Here is a 20989-nt window from a genome sequence, read left to right as displayed (position 1 = left end):
AATACAGTAAACGACAAAACATGTTTATTCAAAGTTTGAACGTAACAAAAATACATGTAACAAATATTGAGGCTTCCAAACACTAAAATAAGTGCATGGTTCATAAGAAAGGCATTAAAAGCAAGCCCACACAATTATAACACATTTATATAACAAATATATACTGAACAAAAATGTAAATGCAACATGCAACATTTTCAAAAATGTTACTGAGTTACAGTTCATATAAGGAAATCAATCAATTGAAATAAATTCATTAGGCCCTAATCTATGGATTTCACATGACGGGGCAGGGGCACAGCCATGGGTGGGCTTGGGAGGACATAGGAGCCAGGCCCAGCCAATCAGAATGAGTTTTCCCCACAAAAGGGGTTTATTACAGACAGAAAAAGTCCTCAGTTTCATCAGCTGTCCGGGTGGCTGGTTTCAGAAGATCCCACAGGTGAAGAAGCCAGATGTGGAGGTCCTAGACTGGCATGGTTACACAAGGTCTGCGGTTGTGAGGCCGGCTGGACATACTGCTAAATTCTCTAAAACGATGTTGGTATAGAAATTAACATTAAATTCTCTGGCAACAGATCTGGTGGACATTCCTGCAGTCAGCATGCCAAGTACACGCTCCCTCAAAACTTGAGACATCTGTAGCATTGTGTTGTGTGACAAAACTGCACATTTTAGAGTGGCTGATAATTGTCCCCAGCACAAGGTGAACCTGTGTAATGATCATGCTTTTTAATCAGCTTCTTGATATGCCACACCTGCCAGGTGGATGGATTATCTTGGCAAAGGAGAAATGCTGACTAACAGGGATGTAAACAAATGTGTGCACATAATTTGAGAGAAATAAGCTTTTTGTGCATATGGAACATTTCTGGGATCTTTTATTTCAGCTCATAAAACATGAGACTAACACTTTACATGTTGCGTTTTTATATTTTGTTCAGTATAAGTAAGCCCTCGCCTGTGATTTACCATCAGTCTAAGATTGAGCACAAATTAAAAAATTACTAGCCTAAATTATTTGTCCATCTATTTGAAAACAAAGGGAAATACTGCATCTAAGAATCAATTCTACAATGTAAAATAGGTGGTCAAGTAAATATTGTATACTATTTGGGTGGACATAAAGAGGGGAGATGGAGTTTGATACTGATAGATTAAAATTATTCAACATTTGTCCCCAAAATTTTTTTTAAACCAACCCAATTTGGTGTTCAAATAGCTAGATAAACATACAATTGTACATGTATAAGTAAAGCAACAACATAAGTTACTAAATAATATTTACATATATACAACATTTATGCCACATGTAACTCTGTTCAGCCTTCACTTGATTGAGGGGGACCTCTGTTCTACCTTTGACCATGCCATCACAGCCTGGGACCTCTCTCCTCTCTCCCTTCTCTCTTCTATACTCCTCTGCTCTGCTCTCCTCTCATTACTTCAGTTTGAGGGCAATGTTCTTCCTGCGAGGGGTATCTTTTTGGACCTGACGAGCCCGCGTGCCAAAGCCCAGAGACTGTAGAGACTCAGTCATATACCTCTGGGTGGGAGAGACACAAAGCATCACCAGCAGCTTCGCATCCCCACCTAGTGGAGAAGGAGAAGAGGATAGAGAAGAGAGGGGAGAGCGAGAGGAAAATGGTTAGTCATTATCAACTGCAGTCAAGGAAAACAACAAACTGTGTGTGTGTGTGTGTGTGTGTGTGTGTGTGTGTGTGTGTGTGTGTGTGTGTGTGTGTGTGTGTGTGTGTGTGTGTGTGTGTGTGTGTGTGTGTGTGTGTGTGTGTGTGTGTGTGTGTGTTACCGATGGCATCCTGCAGTAGGTGTGTGAGCTTGCTGTTTCTGTAGGGCACATGTGGCCGTTGCTCTGCCAGAGCTCCCAGTACGTCAGACAGAGCAGACAGACTGCGGTTTATACACGACGTCTCCCACAGGGCAGCGCCAGTCACCCCTGACATACCTACAGTTACACAAACACACGTCCAAACAGTTACACACACAGCATACACATAGTCATCCCCCCTACACCATCGGACAGAACACCGTTGCTACACAACAACCACAGACCATGGTGGATGAGTTTGGTGTTGTTTTCACGACTCACCCACACACTCGCTACCTGCAAGGTCCACCAGCTGTAGTTTGGTCCTGAAGGGAGCCTGGGCGGTGCTGGCTCTGGGGGAGGGGCAAGAGGAGTGAATGGGGGAGTGGCTGGGGGAGTGGTAGGGCGAGGAGGAGGAACTAGCGGAACGCTCGTCCCCCGATTGGCGGGCCATTGGGTTGGCACGGCGACAGCGGGGGCTCCACCACTCCTTCTGGGCCTTGCGCTGCATGTCTTTCTTGACACTTTGCAACCTACGAGCTAGACAGCACAGCACCACAAACACAGTCAATAAAGGAATATAGCAGCAAGATATCATGGCAAGAAATCAATCAATTAATAGCACTAAGACATTGTGTTAAGCATGTCATTTTTCATTTGTCAGTAATCAGATATGTTTGTGTGTGTGTCTCACCCAGGGCCAGTGCGTTGGGGCTCTTGGAGGAGACAGTGAGGGTGACTATGAGATGAGAGCGTGAGGAGTCTCTGTGGACCAGTGTAGGGCAGCGAGCCCTCAACCTCAGAACAGAACTGATCAGCTGCATCACATCTGCTGAGCTTCTCACCAACCTGGGAGGAGAACACAGTCAGCAATACAGTACTTCAACTCACATAAATCTCACACACACACAAACTGTCCCTATTCTATTACCAATCCAATAGATATGTCTCTGTACATAATTACTCGCTCAATTAATCACTCACATACGCACGCACGCACGCACGCACGCACGCACGCACGCACGCACGCACGCACGCACGCACGCACGCACGCACGCACGCACGCACGCACGCACGCACGCACGCACGCACGCACGCACGCACGCACGCACGCACGCACGCACGCACGCACGCACGCACGCACGCACGCACGCACGCACGCACGCACGCACGCACGCACGCACGCACGCACGCACGCACGCACGCACGCACGCACGCACGCACGCACGCACGCACGCACGCACACACACACACACACACACACACACACACACACACACACACACACACACACACACACACACACACACACACACACACTAAAGGACTACTCACACGTAGGAGAGTAAGGGCACCTCGCTGGTCCCTGTGCTGGTAGTGATGACGTCTCTCTTGGCGCCCATGGCAACCCCGTCCTCGTCTTTAGCCAGCAGATCCAACACCTCGTTGTTGTACACCTCCACCACTGACACCTCCACCGTGTGACTCTCAGCAGGTTTCTCCGATATCAGCCTGTCAGATAGCACACACACATACAACAATAAACAAGATAAAACAAGTATAAACATGCATGCATCAATGCACAAGTATAGCTCCTTCTCTCATCACCCTAACCCTAGTATGAACACCAAACTTTTAATTCTCTCTCTCCCTCTCCTTCCCTCCTTCCCTCCCTCCCTCCCACCCACCTGAAGAGTTCAGTGGCTGCTTTGGGAATAACGCCTTGCCGGGCCTCCCCCTGTGGTCCTGAGGGGTCCTCAGCCTGGGAGCCGATCATGGTGTGTGTCTTCCCACTGCCTGTCTGTCCGTACGCCATGATGCACACGTTATACCTGACCGAACAATAGGAGAATCAGTCTGTGAAATACAGACTTGCTGTTTCTATTAACTTAGCTGTTTGTTATTCAGACGTCGTCTCACTGAATTTGTTTCCTCATTCTGCTTCGCTCTATTTAATAACGTTTCACATTGTCTGCTTTGCCTCTGGTCCTGATCCAATGGAGCATTCAATCACAACACTAATTCTCTGAGGCAATCATCTCTACTGTAAATAGGAGGTACACAGTGTTGGCTTTTTTTATATTTTAGAAGTTCTGAGATGCTGTGAGGAAGGCAATAGAATTACATTAGCGATCAGTGTTTCCCCTTAGCAGCACAAGATCATATTAACTCACCCGTCCAGCAGAGATGTGAGGAGAGGCTTCACTTCCTCAAACACGACATCCTGGGAGTCCTCAGGACCATGCACCCTGTCAATCACATCACCATGGAAACACATGCTTGATAAACTTCATACATCTGAAGCTGTGACACATACTACAATACAACTGCTGACAGAATGTAAATATAGAATAGCAACAATAATCAAAGGAAAGTTATTATCATGTTATAATACCTCTCAAACTCAAACATCTTGTTCAGCCCCAGGTTCCCCATTCTAGTACAATTCACAACAACTGTATCCTGGAAAACAGGCAAAACAACAGTGAGGCAGGCAGGTGATTTCAGAATGACTCATTCAACCCAATCACAGACCTAACAATAAATAAGACCTTAAAACTGCATGTACTCACATCATTAATTGCCTGAACCACCTCTTCTGTTGTAGCAGGCCTGAACAGAAAACAATCATGACTATTATAAAACTGTACTGTTCTAAATTGTTGTTACTAAGAGGATGTTAAATGCACTAATTAAAGGGATACATCAGGATTTTGGCAATGAAGCCCTTTATCTACTTTTTTTTACCCCTCCACCACCACCCCCCCTCTTCGGAGGACAAATATCTTCGTTTTTTTACAGATTTTTTGCTACACATACATACATGTTACAAACACATTTTACATACATGGTACTTTTATATAAAGCAGTCACATAACAATAATACATGACCAAAAATCAGCTCTTTAATCCCACCCCTCAGCCACTCCCAGCCCATCCCACCAATCATCATAGAGCACCCTCGTTTGGTTTCCATGTGCCATATATTTTTCCATTGTGCTGTGATGTATTACAACATTTTTTAACCTTTCTAATCATATATTATCCACAGATTGTGAGCTAAAGATGAAAACCTTTTCTACGAGTATTATTATATTATTTATTGACTGACTACGGCTTTCCAAATCGCCCAACACTGCTATTTGTGGTGCATGTTATGACTTTTTAACCATTCCTGAACCTGTGACCAGAAACTGGCCCTTTATCTACTTCCCCAGAGGCAGATGAACTAGTGGATACCATTTGTATGTCTCTGTGTCCAGTATGAAGGTAGTATGCTAGTACAAACCCATAGACTTCCAGTCATTGCACTAGCGCTAATTAGCATTGGCTCGAGAAACTACATCTAACTTCCTTCATGCTGGACACAGAGACATACAAATGGTATCCACAAGTTCATCTGACTGCAGGGAAGTAGATAAAGGGCCTCATTGCCAAAATCCCAAAGTATCCCTTTAAAATGTACAGTACTGGTCAAAAATATATTATCTGACCAACTCACCCTATTGCTAATGTTGATCCCTGGCCATCGTCAAAGGGAAGGACTGGACGCACTCTGCAGTGGACCCTGATGTTCCCCCGCAGTTCCTGAAGAGCCACAATGAGAGAGAAAGAGAGAGAGTGAGAGAGACAGAGACGGAAACAAAGACAGAGACAAAAAAGAATGGCAGTCACTGTAGACTATTAAAATGTAGTCAAGATCCTCACCACCAAGGTGTTGTGAAGTATCTTCCTCCTCTCCCTCTCAGTCCTGCTACGCTCCTTCTCCTCCTGTAGAGAGCACTCTAGAGCCTCCATCTGAGCCTGCAAACCTGAGGACAGATACACAGAGAACAGGATAATAATAACAGCACCATCACATATAATAACCAAATTATGAGGGCTTTTTTGTTGTTGCTTCAATGGTGTTACACAAACCGTGACAGTAACATCATGCATGTGCCAGGCTAAGCCACTAAATGCAATGTCATGCCATGAGAAACACAAATAATTGTGCCTAGTCCAGGTAACACCTTTAGACCCAAGTCCTTAATCTCAGTAGAAACATGGATACACCCACTCACACACTCACACGCTCTGTGATGAAGCAATCAAAGCCATATAAGAACTCCTGGAATCCTCTGGACGACATGACATAAAACCTGACATCAAACAAGCGAATGGTGAACTCTAGTCTCAAGAGCCAGACCTCCTCACTATTCATTACTATTACATGTAACTAACCTCCTCTTAGAGAATGCAAACTACAACTACAACAAGCAGGGTAAGAGCTAAGGAAAGAGATCCCCTCCTGCTGCTGATGGTTATTGTATTTGACCTGTCCTGTTCATGAGCTAAGACTTAAGCCTGAGGGGTTATGTGTGTGCTCATTGTGCCGGACTTACAGGGACAGTTGATGGATTAATCTAAGTCATTGTTTTGATAGGAGGCTGGGTTGCTCAACCATCTGACATCCTTCCTGAATGAAGGGTAGCTCGAGATGCAACTGCAGGGTCCACTTGCGAGTATTCGCAAAAGTGAAATATTTATCCATTATCTATAAATGACATGAATAACGCTTCATAAATTGCAATAAATCATACTGGTTCATAAATACAATATTTGTGCCTACATTGACCTTTTCTCCAAAAGCTGACTGATTTGGGATCAGCGCTACTGCCTTACATATACATTAACTATTTCAAGCCAAACAACAAAAATGACCCTGGACCTGTGGTAAACGAAGCCAATAGGGTCAGGTATATATAGGCTAGTGGCTTTTCCCACAGGCCCAACAGACAGCCAGGTTTAACCAAGTGACGTGGGATAAGTTCCTCGAGCTTGTCACCGTGGCGACCAGGTGACGCAGAGGACAGGTCACACAACCTTTCCGAACCTCGCTGACAGAGTCGTATTGGAGGGCTGGGTGAAGGAGGGGTTAGAGGGGGAGAGAGGATTATCCCCAAGGCAACCAACCTCTTAATATACAGCCTAGGGGCACGGTAAATAAGATACTTGAGAATGGGAGAAAGACAGAGAGAGACATAGAGAGACTATGTACAGACTCAGTGAGCATAGCCTTGCTATTGAGAAAGGCCACCGTAGGCAGACCTGGCTCTCAAGAGAAGACAGGCTACGTGCACACTGCCCACAAAATGAGATGGAAACTGAGCTGCACTTCCTAACCTCCTGCCAAATGTATGACCATATTAGAGACACATATTTCCCTCAGATTACACAGATCCACAAAGAATTCGAAAACAAACCCGATTTTGATAAACTCCCATATCTACTGGGTGAAATACCACAGTGTGCCATCACTGCAACACGATTTGTGACCTGTTGCCACAAGAAAAGGTCAACCAGTGAAGAACAAACACCATTGTAAATACAACCCATATTTATGCTTATTTATTTTCCCTTTTGTACTTTAACCATTTGTACATCGTTACAACACTGTATATATACTGTACATAATATGACATTTGTAATGTCTTTATTCTTTTGAAACTTCTGTGAGTGTAATGTTAACTGTTCATTTTTATTGTTTATTTCACTTTTGTATATTATCTACCTCACTTGCTTAGGCAATGTTAACATATGTTTCCCATGCCAATAAAGGCCCCTGAATTGAATTGAATTGAGAGAGAGAGAGGCAAGAGAAAGGGAGTGAGAGAGAGAGAGAGAGAGAGAGAGAGAGAGAGAGAGAGAGACAGAGAGACAGAGAGAGAGACAGAGAGAAGCAGAAGTACAAGGGGATACGTGTGACATACATTGATTGAGTGATATCATAAATCCGTAGTCTACTCACTGTGCACATCATTGCCATGGTGGCCCTGGAGGGCGAAGCTGGCTTGGCCGACTTGTTCCAGCAGCAGCCTGCTCTGGTTCTCCAACTCAGTGGCGAAGTTCACATATACCGCAAACACCTCTCTCAGGTCCTGCTTCAAAATCTAGAATAACACATAAATAATACCATGAATGTGTGTTCGTGTGTTCAGGTCATCAATGACTCTAGAACAGTATTTCAACCTATATACACTACCGTTCAAAAGTTTGGGGTCACTTAGAAATGTCCTTGTAAATGATTATTGTAGCTGGAAACGGCTGATTTTAAATGGAATATCTACACAGGCGTACAGAGGCCCATTATCAGCAACCATCGCTCTTGTGTTCCAAAGGCACGTTGTATTAGCTAATCCAAGTTTATCATTTAAAAAGGCTAATTGATCATTAGAAAACCCTTTTGCAATTATGTTAGCACAACTGAAAACTGTTGTTCTGATTTAAGAAGCAATAAAACTGGCCTTCTTTAGACTAGTTGAGTATCTGGAGCATTAGCATTTGTGGGTTCGATTACAGGCTCAAAATGGCCAGAAACAAAGAACTTTTTTCTGAAACTCGTCAGTCTGTTCTTGTTCTGAGAAATGAAGGCTATTCCATGCGAGAAATTGTCAAGAAACTGAAGATCCCGTACAACGCTGTGTACTCCCTTCACAGAACAGCGCAAACTGGCTCTAACCAGAATAGAAAGAAGAGTGGGAGGCCCCGGGGCACAACTAGCAAGTGGACAATTACATTAGAGTGTCTAGTTTGAGAAACAGACGCCTCACAAGTCCTCAACTGGCAGCTTCATTAAATAGTACCAGCAAAACACCAGTCTCAACATCAACAGTGAAGAGGCGACTCTGGGATGCTGGCCTTCTAGGCAGAGTTGCAAAGAAAAAGCCATATCTCAGACTGGCCAATAAAAAGAAAAGATTAAGATGGGCAAAAGAACACAGACACTGGACAGAGGAAGATTGGAAAAAAGTGTTATGGACAGACAGATCTAAGTTTGAGGTGTTCGGATCACAAAGAAGAACATTCGTGAGACGCAGAAAAATGAAAAGATGCTGGAGGAGTGCTTGACGCCATCTGTCAAGCATGGTGGAGGCAGTGTGATGGTCTGGGGGTGCTTTTGGGGTGGTAAAGTGGGAGATTTGTGTACAGGTTAAAAGGGATCTTGAAGAAGGAAGGCTATCACTCCATTTTGCAACACCATGCCTTACCCTGTGGACGGCGCTTAATTGGAACAAATGTCCTCCTACAACAGGACAATGACCCAAAGCACAGCTCCAAACTATGCAATAACTATTTCGGGAAGAAGCAGTCAGCCTGTATTCTGTCTATAATGGAGTGGCTAGCACAGTCACCAGATCTCAACCCTATTGAGCTGTTGTGGGAGCAGCTTGACCGTATGGTATACGAAACCCCAATGGACACCATGTTGGCCTTCCTCTGAACTAAACCAAACAAAACAATACAGCTGTGTAACTCTGGAGTTGTATGTACCTGAACTTCAGACAGGAGTTTGGCCAGGGCAGACTGGGTGCTTTGCTGCACAACTCTCTGGTGTTGCCAACGCTTCTGGGCTTCTGCTTCTGCCTCTTCTGCATGATCCCGACGAAGTTTCCCCAGACACTGGAGAGGGAGAACAGGGCAAGGGGGAACCACCATTACCAAGACATACAGTGACAAGTCACCATTTTGACATCCAAAACCCACGTTTTGGTCCAGGAAGGACGTGGTAGATTTAAAAAATGACCAGCAACTCAGTGTTCATTTTATGCCTCTGTAACAGTTTAACTTTAGTCCGTCCCCTCGCCCATACCCGTGGTAGATTAAAAAAAATGACCAGCAACTCAGTGTTCATTTTATGCCTCTGTAACAGTTTAACTTTAGTCCGTCCCCTCGCCCATACCCGGGCACGAACCAGGGACCCTCTGCACACATCAACAACTGACACCCACGAAGCATCGTTACCCATCGCTCCACAAAAGCCGCGGCCCTTGCAGAGCAAGGGGAACCACTACTTCAAGGTCTCAAAGCGAGTGAAGTAACCGATTGAAACGCTATTAGCGCGCACCACAGCTAACTAGCTAGCCATTTCACATCCGTTACACCTCCATACTGTGCCCAATTGGAGCTATCCATGAAGTGAACATTGACAGGAATTATGTTAGAGCAAAAATAGCAAGCAAAAATAACATGTTTACAAATTGTTTTTAACTAATTCTAATTAAATTCTGCAGACAGTAAGCTTATCCATCTGTGGTACCCAACAATCCCAACTACAATCCTAATGCTCTTGTTTGTTCCTGACGCTCTGTCGAAATGCAAATGCACCACACTTGCAATACGGTTTTGGATATCTTTGGAAATTTACTTTTATATAAGCGAGAAATAATATTTCAAATACATGTGCTTAAATTGGGTACCACGGCCTTCGCTTGGCTACCTACACAACGGGCACTGATTTGGTGTTAAAATATCACAGTATATTAACATGTATTCTCCAATGACTCAACTCACATCGGCGAGCCTCAGGTGAAGAATGGCATTTTCAGTCTCCAACTCCAGAATGCGTTCTTCTTTGCTCTAGAAACGTTCGGGACAGATTAGCCAACGCTGCTAGTTTGACGTTGTAAAGTCAGTGATGTTCATCTGATTCCATTTAAATTCCTTTACTTAAGATACATAAATAAAATAGGGATTGTAATTAATCGAATAGTTATTATAGCTTACTAACTAAACGATAAACAATTATTCTCACAAAGTAACAACTAAACCTACCTAACCGACAATCGTTTTAGCTTCACCTGTCATACCTGTTGAATTTACAATAAATGAAAAAATAGACATACCCGCAGTTTGTGCTCCAGAAGGTGCACTTGGTGCGCAAATATCTGGTCTCGGTTTATGAAGAGTGGCATTTTAATCAATGAGAGAAAACAATTAAAAAGTACAGTAAAGAATATAATGCGACTGGGCTGTCAGCCTGCGTTTTTGCAGGTCAGATAATGCGATTACGCACGGACAACACTCTCCAAGCAGCTCTCCATCCGCGCGAATTTAGATGGCGTCCACTTGTCCTGAGACTTGCGTTCGGAATGGTGCCATGGGCTTTTGACAGGCTGGAGAGAAATATCAGCAACAGTATTTGAATGTGAACATTTGGGTAGTATATATCCATTGGGTTTGATCATTTTGCTCTCGCATGTCAAAGTCTGAATTTATGGATTAATGATAATCCTAAATCCTGCTGGCACAATTGAGTCTTGTATCCTGCATCTCAAGGACTGCGGTCAATTGAGCCGACATTCGCAAAACGAAGTCAAACCACCGCACTTCAGTTTCCGCCTGAATTTGGTGCGCAAATGCACAACACTTTTCTGGTAGGGGAACTGAGTTGGATGCACTCTCATGCACAGATACGAGACGATAGCTACAAAGTAGTTCTATTACAGTGAACTTTGATGACCCCTATGTAAAAATAATACCATCACTAAAAATGGCTGGTAGAGTATATTTGTATGTGTGCCAGTAGAAGTTAATTAATCTAGCGTGATGACTATTGCATGCCATAAAATGCCCATATTATGCCATCTTAAAGATGTTTTGTGATGTGTGCCACTAGTAGATAAATACTTGTTTTGTCCTATTATAGTGAACTTTGAGGTATTGTAATTCAATTTTAACGCAGTGGCTGGATGGTAAACACTTTGTGTGCTACAAGTAGATCAATAATCCATTATTATTAACATTGCAAACCATAACATGCCCATATTAAGCCAGCTACAAGATTGGAAAAACACTATATAATGTGTATTGGAGCTGGCATAATATGGGCATGTTATGCTTTGCAGTATTCATGACAATGGATTATTGATCTACTAGGGCACACATCTCAAAATATGTTTGGCAGCCATTTTGACAGATTTCTTTTTTTACATAAGGTTCATCAAAGTTCACTGTAATATTACTACTTAAAAAAAATAAAGATAAAGAATACTGGGAGAGACATGGTAAATGTAGTTATTTAACACTTAAAAAATATATACTACCATTCAAAAGTTTGGGGTCACTTAGAAATGTCCTTCTTTTCCATGAAAGCATACATGAAATGAGTTGCAAAATGAATAGGAAATATAGTTAAGAAGTTGACAAGGTTAGAAATAATGATTTTTAATTTAAATAATAATTGTGTCCTTCAAACTTTGCTTTCGTCAAAGAATCCTCCATTTGCAGCAATAGCAGCCTTGCAGACCTTTGGCATTCTAGTTGTAAATTTGTTGAGGTAATCTGAAGAGCTTTCACCCAACCTCCCACAAATTCGATTGGCTTGATGGGCACTTCTTACGTATCATACGGTTAAGCTGCTCCCACAAAAGCTCAAAAGGGTTGAGATCTGGTGACTGTGCTGGCCACTCCATTATAGACAGAATACCGGCTGACTGCTTCTTCCCTAAATAGTTATTGTATAGTTTGGAGCTGTGCTTTGATTTGGATTTTATTTGGATCTCTTTTAGTCCCCATTTGGACTAATCTTCCAAGAGTCCTTAAACATTCAAATACAATTTATAATACAAACACATTTTCACATATAACACACTATTACAAACATACATAATATACTAACATAATGACCCAATAAATACTCAATCTAAAAAAAATAGATTCTTCATCTACTATAGTCCCACAACATTTCTATGTATTATATTTAAATCGTTTTAAAATAATGTTTAAATGTATATATTGAACGGTTTCTAGTTTGCTCAGTTAATTTATTCAATTTCTGTATTGCTCTAAATCGAAATGTTATTTTGCCTATTTCTCTTTTCTGTCTGGATAACGCATAGATGGTGGACAATCTATTCCTAGTATTTACGGAATGTCTGTCTCTTACCAACTGAATACTGTTGTGAATAGAACTTGGCCGTTTTAAATTATGTATATTATGAAATAAAATAAGCATGTTTTTTTCAATTATCTTGTCGATTGATGACCAACCAAGAACACTGCGCATGACTGCAACAGAAGAACCATATCTCCACCTTAAAACAATCCTTGCTGCTTTATTCTGTGCATTCTGCAGCCTCCTAACTTCACTTGATGATGCATTTCCTTTGATCACAGAACAGTAGTTCACCTGACTCTCAATTAATGCTTGTGTTATTTGCTGAAGAATTTTTCCTGGTAAATATTTAGCTATCCTTCTGATTATGCATGCTGTTTTAATCATTTTTTTTTTTATACATAGATTAGTTATTTGAGACGGCCATGATAAGCAGTTGTCTAGCTGCACTCCCAATAGTTTGGTTTCTGCCACTTCTTCAATTTGTATTCCTCCCATACTTAATTGTATCCCATGCTGTTTTGGCCTTTTCCTAGTTGAACATACCAAAATAACTTTGGTTTTCTTGGTGTTTAAAACAAGTTTGTTTTGGCAAACCCACTCCCTGATATTCTACAAATCTCCTTGTAAAGCTTGCTGTACCTGTTGAACCGATTGTCTTGCTGCATAAATTGTAGTATCATCTGCAAATATAGTAGCTTGAGTTTCAACTAAGGCATAGGGAAGGTCGTTGGTATATATTAAATAAAGAAGTGTCCCAAGGCAGCTGCCCTGCGGTATTCCAGCTGTGCTTTGGGTCATTGTATTGTTGTTGGAGGAAATTGGCTCCAATTAAGCGCCGTCCACAGGGTATGGCATGGCGTTGCAAAATGGAGTGATAGCCTTCCTTCTTCAAGATCCATTTTACCCTGTACACAAATCTACCACTTTACCGCCCCCAAAGCACCCCCAGACCATCACGTTACATCCACCATGCTTGACAGATGGCGTCAAGCACTCCTCCAGCATCTTTTCATTTTTTCTGCATCTCACGAATGTTCTTCTTTTTCTTGATCCGAACACCTCAGATTTGTCTGTCCATAACACATTTTTCCAATCTTCCTCTGTCCAGTGTCTGTGTTCTTTTTCCCATCTAAATCTTTTATTTTTATTAGCCAGTCTGAGATATGGCATTTTCTTTGCAACTCTGCCTAGAAGGCCAGCATCCCGGAGTCGCCTCTTCACTGTTGACATTGAGACTGGTGTTTTGCGGGTACTATTTAATGAAGCTGCCAGTTGAGGACTTGTGAGGTGTCTGTTTCTCAAACTAGACACTCTAATGTAATTGTCCACTTGCTAGTTGTGCCCCGGGGCCTCCCACTCTTCTTTCTATTCTGGTTAGAGCCAGTTTGCGCTGTTCTGTGAAGGGAGTACACAGCGTTGTACGGGATCTTCAGTTTCTTGGCAATTTCTCGCATGGAATAGCCTTCATTTCTCAGAACAAGAACAGACTGACGAGTTTCAGAAGAAAGTTCTTTGTTTCTGGCCATTTTGAGCCTGTAATCGAACCCACAAATGCTAATGCTCCAGCTCTCAACTAGTCTAAAGAAGGCCAGTTTTATTGCTTCTTTAATCAACACATTTTTCAGCTGTGCTAACATAATTGCAAAAGGGTTTTCTAATGATCAATTAGCCTTTTAAAATGATAAACTTGGATTAGCTAACACAACGTGCCATTGGAACACAGGAGTGATGGTTGCTGATAATGGGCCTCTGTACGCCTGTGTAGATATTCCATAGAAAATCTGCCGTTTCCAGCTACAATAGTCATTTGCAACATTAACAATGTCTACACTGTATTTCTGATCAATTTGATGTTATTTTAATGGACAAAAAATTAGCTTTTCTTTCAAAAACAAGGACATTTCTAAGTGACCCTAAACTTTTGAACGGTAGTGTATATATAATCTAATTCAAAAGTCACTTGCACATCTGAGCTATCTTTTTTTGCAGGTGCATGGTAACAGTTGAATAAGATGAGAAAAAAGAAGAAACCAACACACTGCTCTTGCTAGTATCACTGCTTTTAATAAGCTTTACGTATCGGCCTCAAGTATCGTATCGGTGTAATGGCTCTCGTTTGTAGAAGGAGACCAAGGCGCAGCGTGGTAGGCGTACATCGTCTTTTTATTGATGACACCAAAACAAAATAACAAAGACAAAAAACAAAAGTGAACAGTTCTGTCAGGCACAGACACTAAACAGAAAACAAGATCCCAACAAAACCCAAAATTTTGTTGGGATCTGAAAACTTATATATGATCCCCAATCAGAGACAACGATAGACAGCTGACTCTGATTGGGAACCACACTCGGCCAAAAACAAAGAAATAGAAAACATAGACTTTCCCACCCGAGTCACACCCTGACCTAACCAAACATAGAGAATAATAAGGGTCTCTAAGGTCAGGGCGTGACAATCGGCCTCTTTTTAAAAAAATTTAGCACCCTTACAGTGAAGGCTCCTCAGAGGCGGAAGGGGAGGACCATCCTCCTCAGTGAATTTCATAAATTTTTTAATTGTAAAACATTGAAGAAGTTATCCTTTTTAAAACTATACTAAATATATTCACATCACCAAATAATTGATTAAAACACACTGTTTTGCAATAAAGGTCTAAAGTAGCCTCAACAGCACTCTGTAGGGTAGCACCGTGGTGTAGCCGGAGGACAGCTAGCCTCCATCCTCCTCTTGGTACATTGACTTCAATACAAAACCCAGGAGGCTCTTGGTTCTCACCCCCTTCTATAGACTTACACAGTAATTATGACAATTTTCGGAGGACGTCCTCCAACCTATCAGAGCTCTTGCAGCATGAACTGACATGTTGTCCACCCAATCAAAGGATCAGAGAATGAATCTAGTACTGAAAGCATAAGCTACCACTAGCTAGCACTGCAGTGCATAAAATGTGGTGAGTAGTTGACTCAAAGAGAGAGAAAGACAATAGTTTAATAGTTTGAACAAATGTATTTATTCAAAAATGAAGGAGAAGCAAGAGCGAGAGAGTCATTTTTTTTTCACTTTCAGTTTCACTTACTTAGCTGGGTAGTTTAGTTACTCAAACACCCGGCTCAAACAGCGTCATGCTATGTTAGCTAGCTGGCTATGACTATCCAACACAACACTGGAACTCTTCCAAATCAAGGTAAGCTTTTGGTTTTATTAATTTATTGCCACTGGGGACCGCCGGTGTAACTACTTACTGACTATACACTGTAACGTTACTGCATGATTGTAGTGGGTTTACTAACGCATTAGTTCTATTAGCTATGTTGACTAGGACATTACTTTAGCTAATATGGGGACAATGCTGTAGGCTGTGTGTAGCGGTTATGACATGGTTTGGAAAGGTTTTTTCACTTGGTCACATGCAGCTGATGTGTTGTTCATTGAAGTCCACAAATGAAGGGAAAAGGTGAGAGGAGGAGAGTGCATAGAGGCTAGAATGAATACAACGTGGCTGCTATGAAAGTGAACTGTGTTTATGCGTGATCAGGGGTGTATTCATTCCCAGCGATTAAAAATGTTTCTTAAACGGAAGCAAACAAAAAGGGGATAAAATAACTGAATTTGTCCAATAGAAACTCTTGATTGCAACTGTTGGATTAATGATTACACCCTAGATAAGGTTGATGCAGGCAAGAGTGTGCAAGGCGGTATTGAATGTGTCACTGTCTGTCCACGTGTCACTGTCTGTCATCTCAAATTGTTCTCTCTACCTGTGTGCACCTATGTTGTAAACTTTCATTCATAGGCTAGTTTGTAGCAAAATCATGATGGGTATAGGGAACATTTGAGTATCATGTAGTAGTCTAAACCTATTGATGTTACATTGAACTGGGTGAATGGAATATGAATAACAGTCATCCAACATGCTGTAATAGAAACGCAATGCTCATGAAAAAAAATCTTCCTCCCTCATCATAAACGGCACTGGGTGGATCTTATGTAGACATAGATCCACCCACATCCGTTCAATGCATCGAATGGGGTTGGAGTCGAGAGAAAATAAGAAAATGTGAAAATGTGCATTTCATAAATATTCGAATAAAGTGTGTATATAAAACGTATTAAACACGTCTGTAAATCCACATTGCGTACAAAGCAAGAAAAACGTCATTGTAATCTGAAGTGGAGGCATTAATTAATGTTCACATTTACAACATAACATACATATGCATTTCCTCATTAAGACCTTTAGGAAATAATGTCTGGAGGGTGAAAAAAACAAAAACAGTATATTTTGCTCAGGCATTATTTATATAACCTCCCCTGTCTGATATCTTATTAACTTTCTCTATGCCACAAAATTATGCCACAAAATCTAAAAGGTAGAAATGTCATGTTTTTGGTAATTAAAATATACTACGACTGGATAATCCCTGTCGTTTCTCCTGATTGAAATTTTATGTTCACTAATTCTGTGTTTGAGAGAACGAGAGGTTTTACCTTCATAACACAGCCCACGTGGACATTTAATCATGTAGATGACATGGGTGGTGGAGCACGTAATAATGTAATTTATTTGGAACCGTTTTCCTGTTTGTGGGTGGCAGAAATATTTACACTGTGCGCGACCTCTGCATTTATAGCTACCATTCGGAAGAGGGCGTTAAAGAGCCTGGCACTTTTTCTTTTGTGGCTGGCAGCTTCATAAAACATTGTACCCAATGCTTTATGAAAACTTGCTTGATGGGTCGATGTCCTTATTGTGGTTTTACAGACGTGTTTAATACGTTTTATGTACACACTTCATTAGAATATTTATGAAATGCACATTGTTATTTTACACTTACTTATTTTCCCTCGACTCCAACCTCATTCGATGCATTGAACGGATGTGGGTGGAGCTATGTCTACATAAGAGCGCTAATTAAAAAAACTCACAAAAGCTCTGACGAAGGCCTTGAGGCCGAAACGTAAAGCTTATTAAAGAGCAGTGAAACTAGTAAGAGCAGTGTGCGGGTTTTTTATTTTTTCAAAATATATAATCTAATGAAATACAAATCAAGCTCACTCAGATCTTGCTGTGTGTGTACTGTGATTGTATGTCATGACCGTAAACGCGTCTCGCTTTCACAATTTAACATTTGCTAAAACAGCACCCCCGGTTGGCTACTGCAGCCTCTGCAGTCTCAGTCTACCCGTGATATCAGTGATTTTTGATAAAACAAGAAAATGAAATAAACGATTTGGTATCGTGGAAGATTGAATAAGTGTGCTTGGAACGATTTGTAGCTATCGTCTCTATCTACAAGCAATTCGCTACACTCGCATGAACATCTGCTAACCATGCATGTGTATGTGACAAATACAACTATATATCTGTGCTGAGAATGCATCAGACCTAGTTTCCCTACTTGTTACCGTAAAGTGTGGTGTATTCGCGCATCCCAATTGAGGTAACTAACGCGCGCGAATGGCTGACTGCGGTTTACGAGTGTCGGCTCAATTGACTGCAATATCACAAGGGGCATCACTGGCAACAATATTATTTGATGTTTTATACGCACAGCAGCTCTAGAATCTAGATTAAAAGTGCAATAGTAGCCTACATTAATAAAGAATGGTTTGTATCGCATGTGCACAACATTCACCTTCGTGCACTATCGCTTACCCTCCACACAGCTAGGGGTGGCATTTTCCGAGATTAGATCCTCCCACAGAGTCGCAGAAACCTCAAGAATAATAATAATTGTACCCTCAGCAGGTCGTTTACTTTGGTGTGTTTTTTCTCACAAAATGACCAAATCTAAGGACAAGAGAGAGAAAGTCAGCGTTGCTAGCGAAGTAAGACACAAACTATTTGTAACTCTAAGGTTTCTTACGTGACGTGGAATAATGTTACGTTGCTCTGGAATTTGCAAGCTTAGCTAGCTAGCTACGTTAACTAACAAGCTTCATTCAAACGTTGGATACCATGCGTGAGCTCACCTTAGCCAGAGAGGAAGAGGCGAAGTATATTGCTACCATATTAGGGAGCCACGTTTGCGACAATTCACAGGTGTCACCCAATGTTATGGCCAGAGATATTTAATCGTTTATATGTCCCCTACACAGATTGATCGTGTTGAGGAGCGACGGTTGCGATGTCACGATAGTATCGAGAGGGCAGAGTTCAGGCGGCGGCGCGAGGAGCTCTCGGATCAAGACAGGTGACGATTATGATGACAACGATGATAATGGTGATGAAAGCACAATTCCTAATCTCCCTCTATTCGACAGACAATCGCTGGAGGATGAAATGACGATAATGAACGAAAGGATGCAAAAGTATGGTAAGGAAAACGTTTGTTTCATGGAAAATGTTATACACAATTCATATAGTAGAATTGTAGTATAAGTGTTATTGTGAAACTGGATCCTGAATGAATGGTGTGTGTGGTACATTGTGGACTAACGCTTGTTCCCTCTCATTTAGATAAAGAGCTGGAGGTGTTGAGAGGAGAGAACAGGAGGAATATGGTGCTCTCTGTTGCTCTATTGGCCGTCAGTGCTCTCTTCTACTACACCTTTATCCACTACTGAATAAGAATTAGCTCATTTTAGCACAGTTGACTGTGTTATGTTACATCTTCATCAGGACCAAATACTGCTTTGGCAGCTAAAAGCCTTAATGCAGCCATTTGTGCGAATTATATGGTGACATTTCGGGCCTCTTTCCCCCCCCCCCCCCCCTTAACCTTCTATATTTGCACCTGCTTGCAAGTGTTCACATTTTTTTTATGGGATAAATAGTAAAGACATGTCATTAACCAGTAATTTTTTTGTATTACCTTTTTCATTTGGCATCTAGTCATCTTATTGTCAAACAAATCAGTTTTTCTAAAGTAGGCTACCTGCGCATGTTCATCCACTCCAAAATAATTCCTGCATCCAAACAGTGCACTGTACACTCGTGTCATTTGATGAATGGAAAGTGAAATCTGTTACAAAACACCAAAAGTATAATGACATTTGGCAATTGTCATTGGGTCGACACTCTTGTAGCCTGAATTGATGTGTCTTGTTGACAAAATGACCTTTTCTGTAGAAAGAGAAGTTGGGACACTTGAAACGTAGCTGAAATATGTAACAGTCCCGGATGACAAGTGCAGCCACATGGAGGGGATAAAAAACAACATAATCCAGAGGTGAGGGTGTTCGTTTCATGTGGGATAAGCTTTTATTTTCATATTTACCACTATAGCAGTATACATTTCATTTTAAACAAATAGGATAATGGGTAAATTAGCATTATTTATTAGAGACCCCAAAGTTATGACTTTTTTAATTTAGGGGGGCTCATATCTCTTTCAGGGTTTATCCCCACTTGTAATTCACACTCTGCTCACAGGTACCTCTGCTCTGTCAAGCTTTGGTACTCAAATTACCTAATTTGTTGAGCCACTACAAATTGGATGTTCATTGCGAAGTCATCCACATCATCATCAACTCCTGGGCTGAGCTTTGCTTTCCCCTTCATACAGACTGTGGTATATTTTTACTACACTTCAATGGTTACTGATGGTCTCTTAAGGACCACTCATGAAAGCAAAATCATGCACAATGCTTATGCAAATCATGAACTCTTCATCAAGCGTGACAGAGTATACAATTCTTCCTTTGACTTCATTGCACGTTGTGCTCCTGCGTTGTGCTATGATGAGGGTATGAAGACACTACTTCTCAATGGGTTTACATAGTGCACCTTGGGATTGTGTTCTCAGACTGTTGCCAAAATGATGCTTTAGTTCTCATTGTGGTCAATAACCTTTGTTAGTTAAATCACCAAAACCTGAGACTGAGACTTGACTGGGCTTTATCTCTGACATAATTTTGCAAGGGTCTGTATTTACAAAGCATCTCTAATATGAGCACTCCTACTCAAGAGATGCTTTGTCAATATGGGCACAGGGCTACATATACTGTATACCATTAGAATAAGGAAGGGGTGTATATGTGTTTGTCCACATCTTAATTAATTCCAAGCCGTTGGTGCCAAAATGAATCTCCCTATGGCCTTTTTTTGTTCAGGCATTGCATTTTTAGCAGTGCCTGTGCATCTAAATGGTTTACATTGAGAATGTTTGATTACTCATGCACGCATTAAGGCCTTCCTACCTGCAGACAGCTTCACATCATTTTGATCCCTCACCCGAGGCAACAAGTTGATATATATTTACTGTAAATTAAGATAATTACATGCTTGGCATGTATGAACATTGTTCTTTTGTAATTATTTCTGAACATCCCAAAAACAAAATAAATGTATCTCTAAATCTGTTTTCTCTGGCTGACCATTCTATTGCTACTCAGAATCAACTATGACTAACTATGACATAGAGGCAAAGCTCTCTTCTACAAGCCTGTGATATAATGGATCATATTTATGTATCATGATGCATAGTCGGATAACTCAGTCACTGCCAATATGTAGCATCCAGACATTTTGTGGCATAAACATTCACATCAGCTATGG

The 20989-nt window shown here is 41.5% G+C and overlaps 2 protein-coding genes across 3 annotated transcripts; one reads left to right on the top strand and one right to left on the bottom strand.

Annotated features, from left to right (window-relative positions):
- Window positions 1-9: 9 nt before the first annotated feature.
- Window positions 10-18254, bottom strand: kif25 (kinesin family member 25). 2 transcript variants are annotated; one of them, XM_071413141.1, is made up of 16 exons: window positions 18146-18254; window positions 10495-10764; window positions 10163-10228; window positions 9143-9271; window positions 7620-7761; window positions 5537-5640; window positions 5331-5416; window positions 4402-4441; window positions 4224-4291; window positions 4003-4077; window positions 3517-3660; window positions 3164-3340; window positions 2523-2677; window positions 2111-2368; window positions 1811-1966; window positions 10-1593 (listed from the first exon to the last, which is right to left on the bottom strand). In XM_071413141.1, exons 2-16 carry the CDS (start codon window positions 10561-10563, stop codon window positions 1442-1444), a joined length of 1821 nt encoding a protein of 606 aa, XP_071269242.1. In that variant the 5' UTR covers window positions 10564-10764; window positions 18146-18254; the 3' UTR covers window positions 10-1441. The 2 variants fall into 2 exon arrangements, with proteins under 2 accessions (XP_071269242.1, XP_071269243.1); XM_071413142.1 differs by lacking the exon at window positions 18146-18254 and having other exon boundaries at window positions 10495-11006.
- ccdc167 (coiled-coil domain containing 167) lies at window positions 18159-20793 on the top strand. The gene is made up of 4 exons (XM_071413143.1): window positions 18159-18318; window positions 18589-18683; window positions 18754-18806; window positions 18950-20793. The coding sequence occupies exons 1-4, from the start codon at window positions 18271-18273 to the stop codon at window positions 19054-19056; spliced, it is 303 nt and encodes a 100-aa protein (XP_071269244.1). The 5' UTR covers window positions 18159-18270; the 3' UTR covers window positions 19057-20793.
- The last annotated feature ends 196 nt before the right edge of the window (window positions 20794-20989 follow it).

The sequence above is a fragment of the Salvelinus alpinus genome, chromosome 8 (genome assembly GCF_045679555.1).
Source record: "Salvelinus alpinus chromosome 8, SLU_Salpinus.1, whole genome shotgun sequence".
Lineage (NCBI taxonomy): Eukaryota > Metazoa > Chordata > Actinopteri > Salmoniformes > Salmonidae > Salvelinus > Salvelinus alpinus.
The sequence above is the reverse complement of the archived record's forward strand: the minus strand, read 5'-3'. Positions and strand labels throughout refer to the sequence as shown.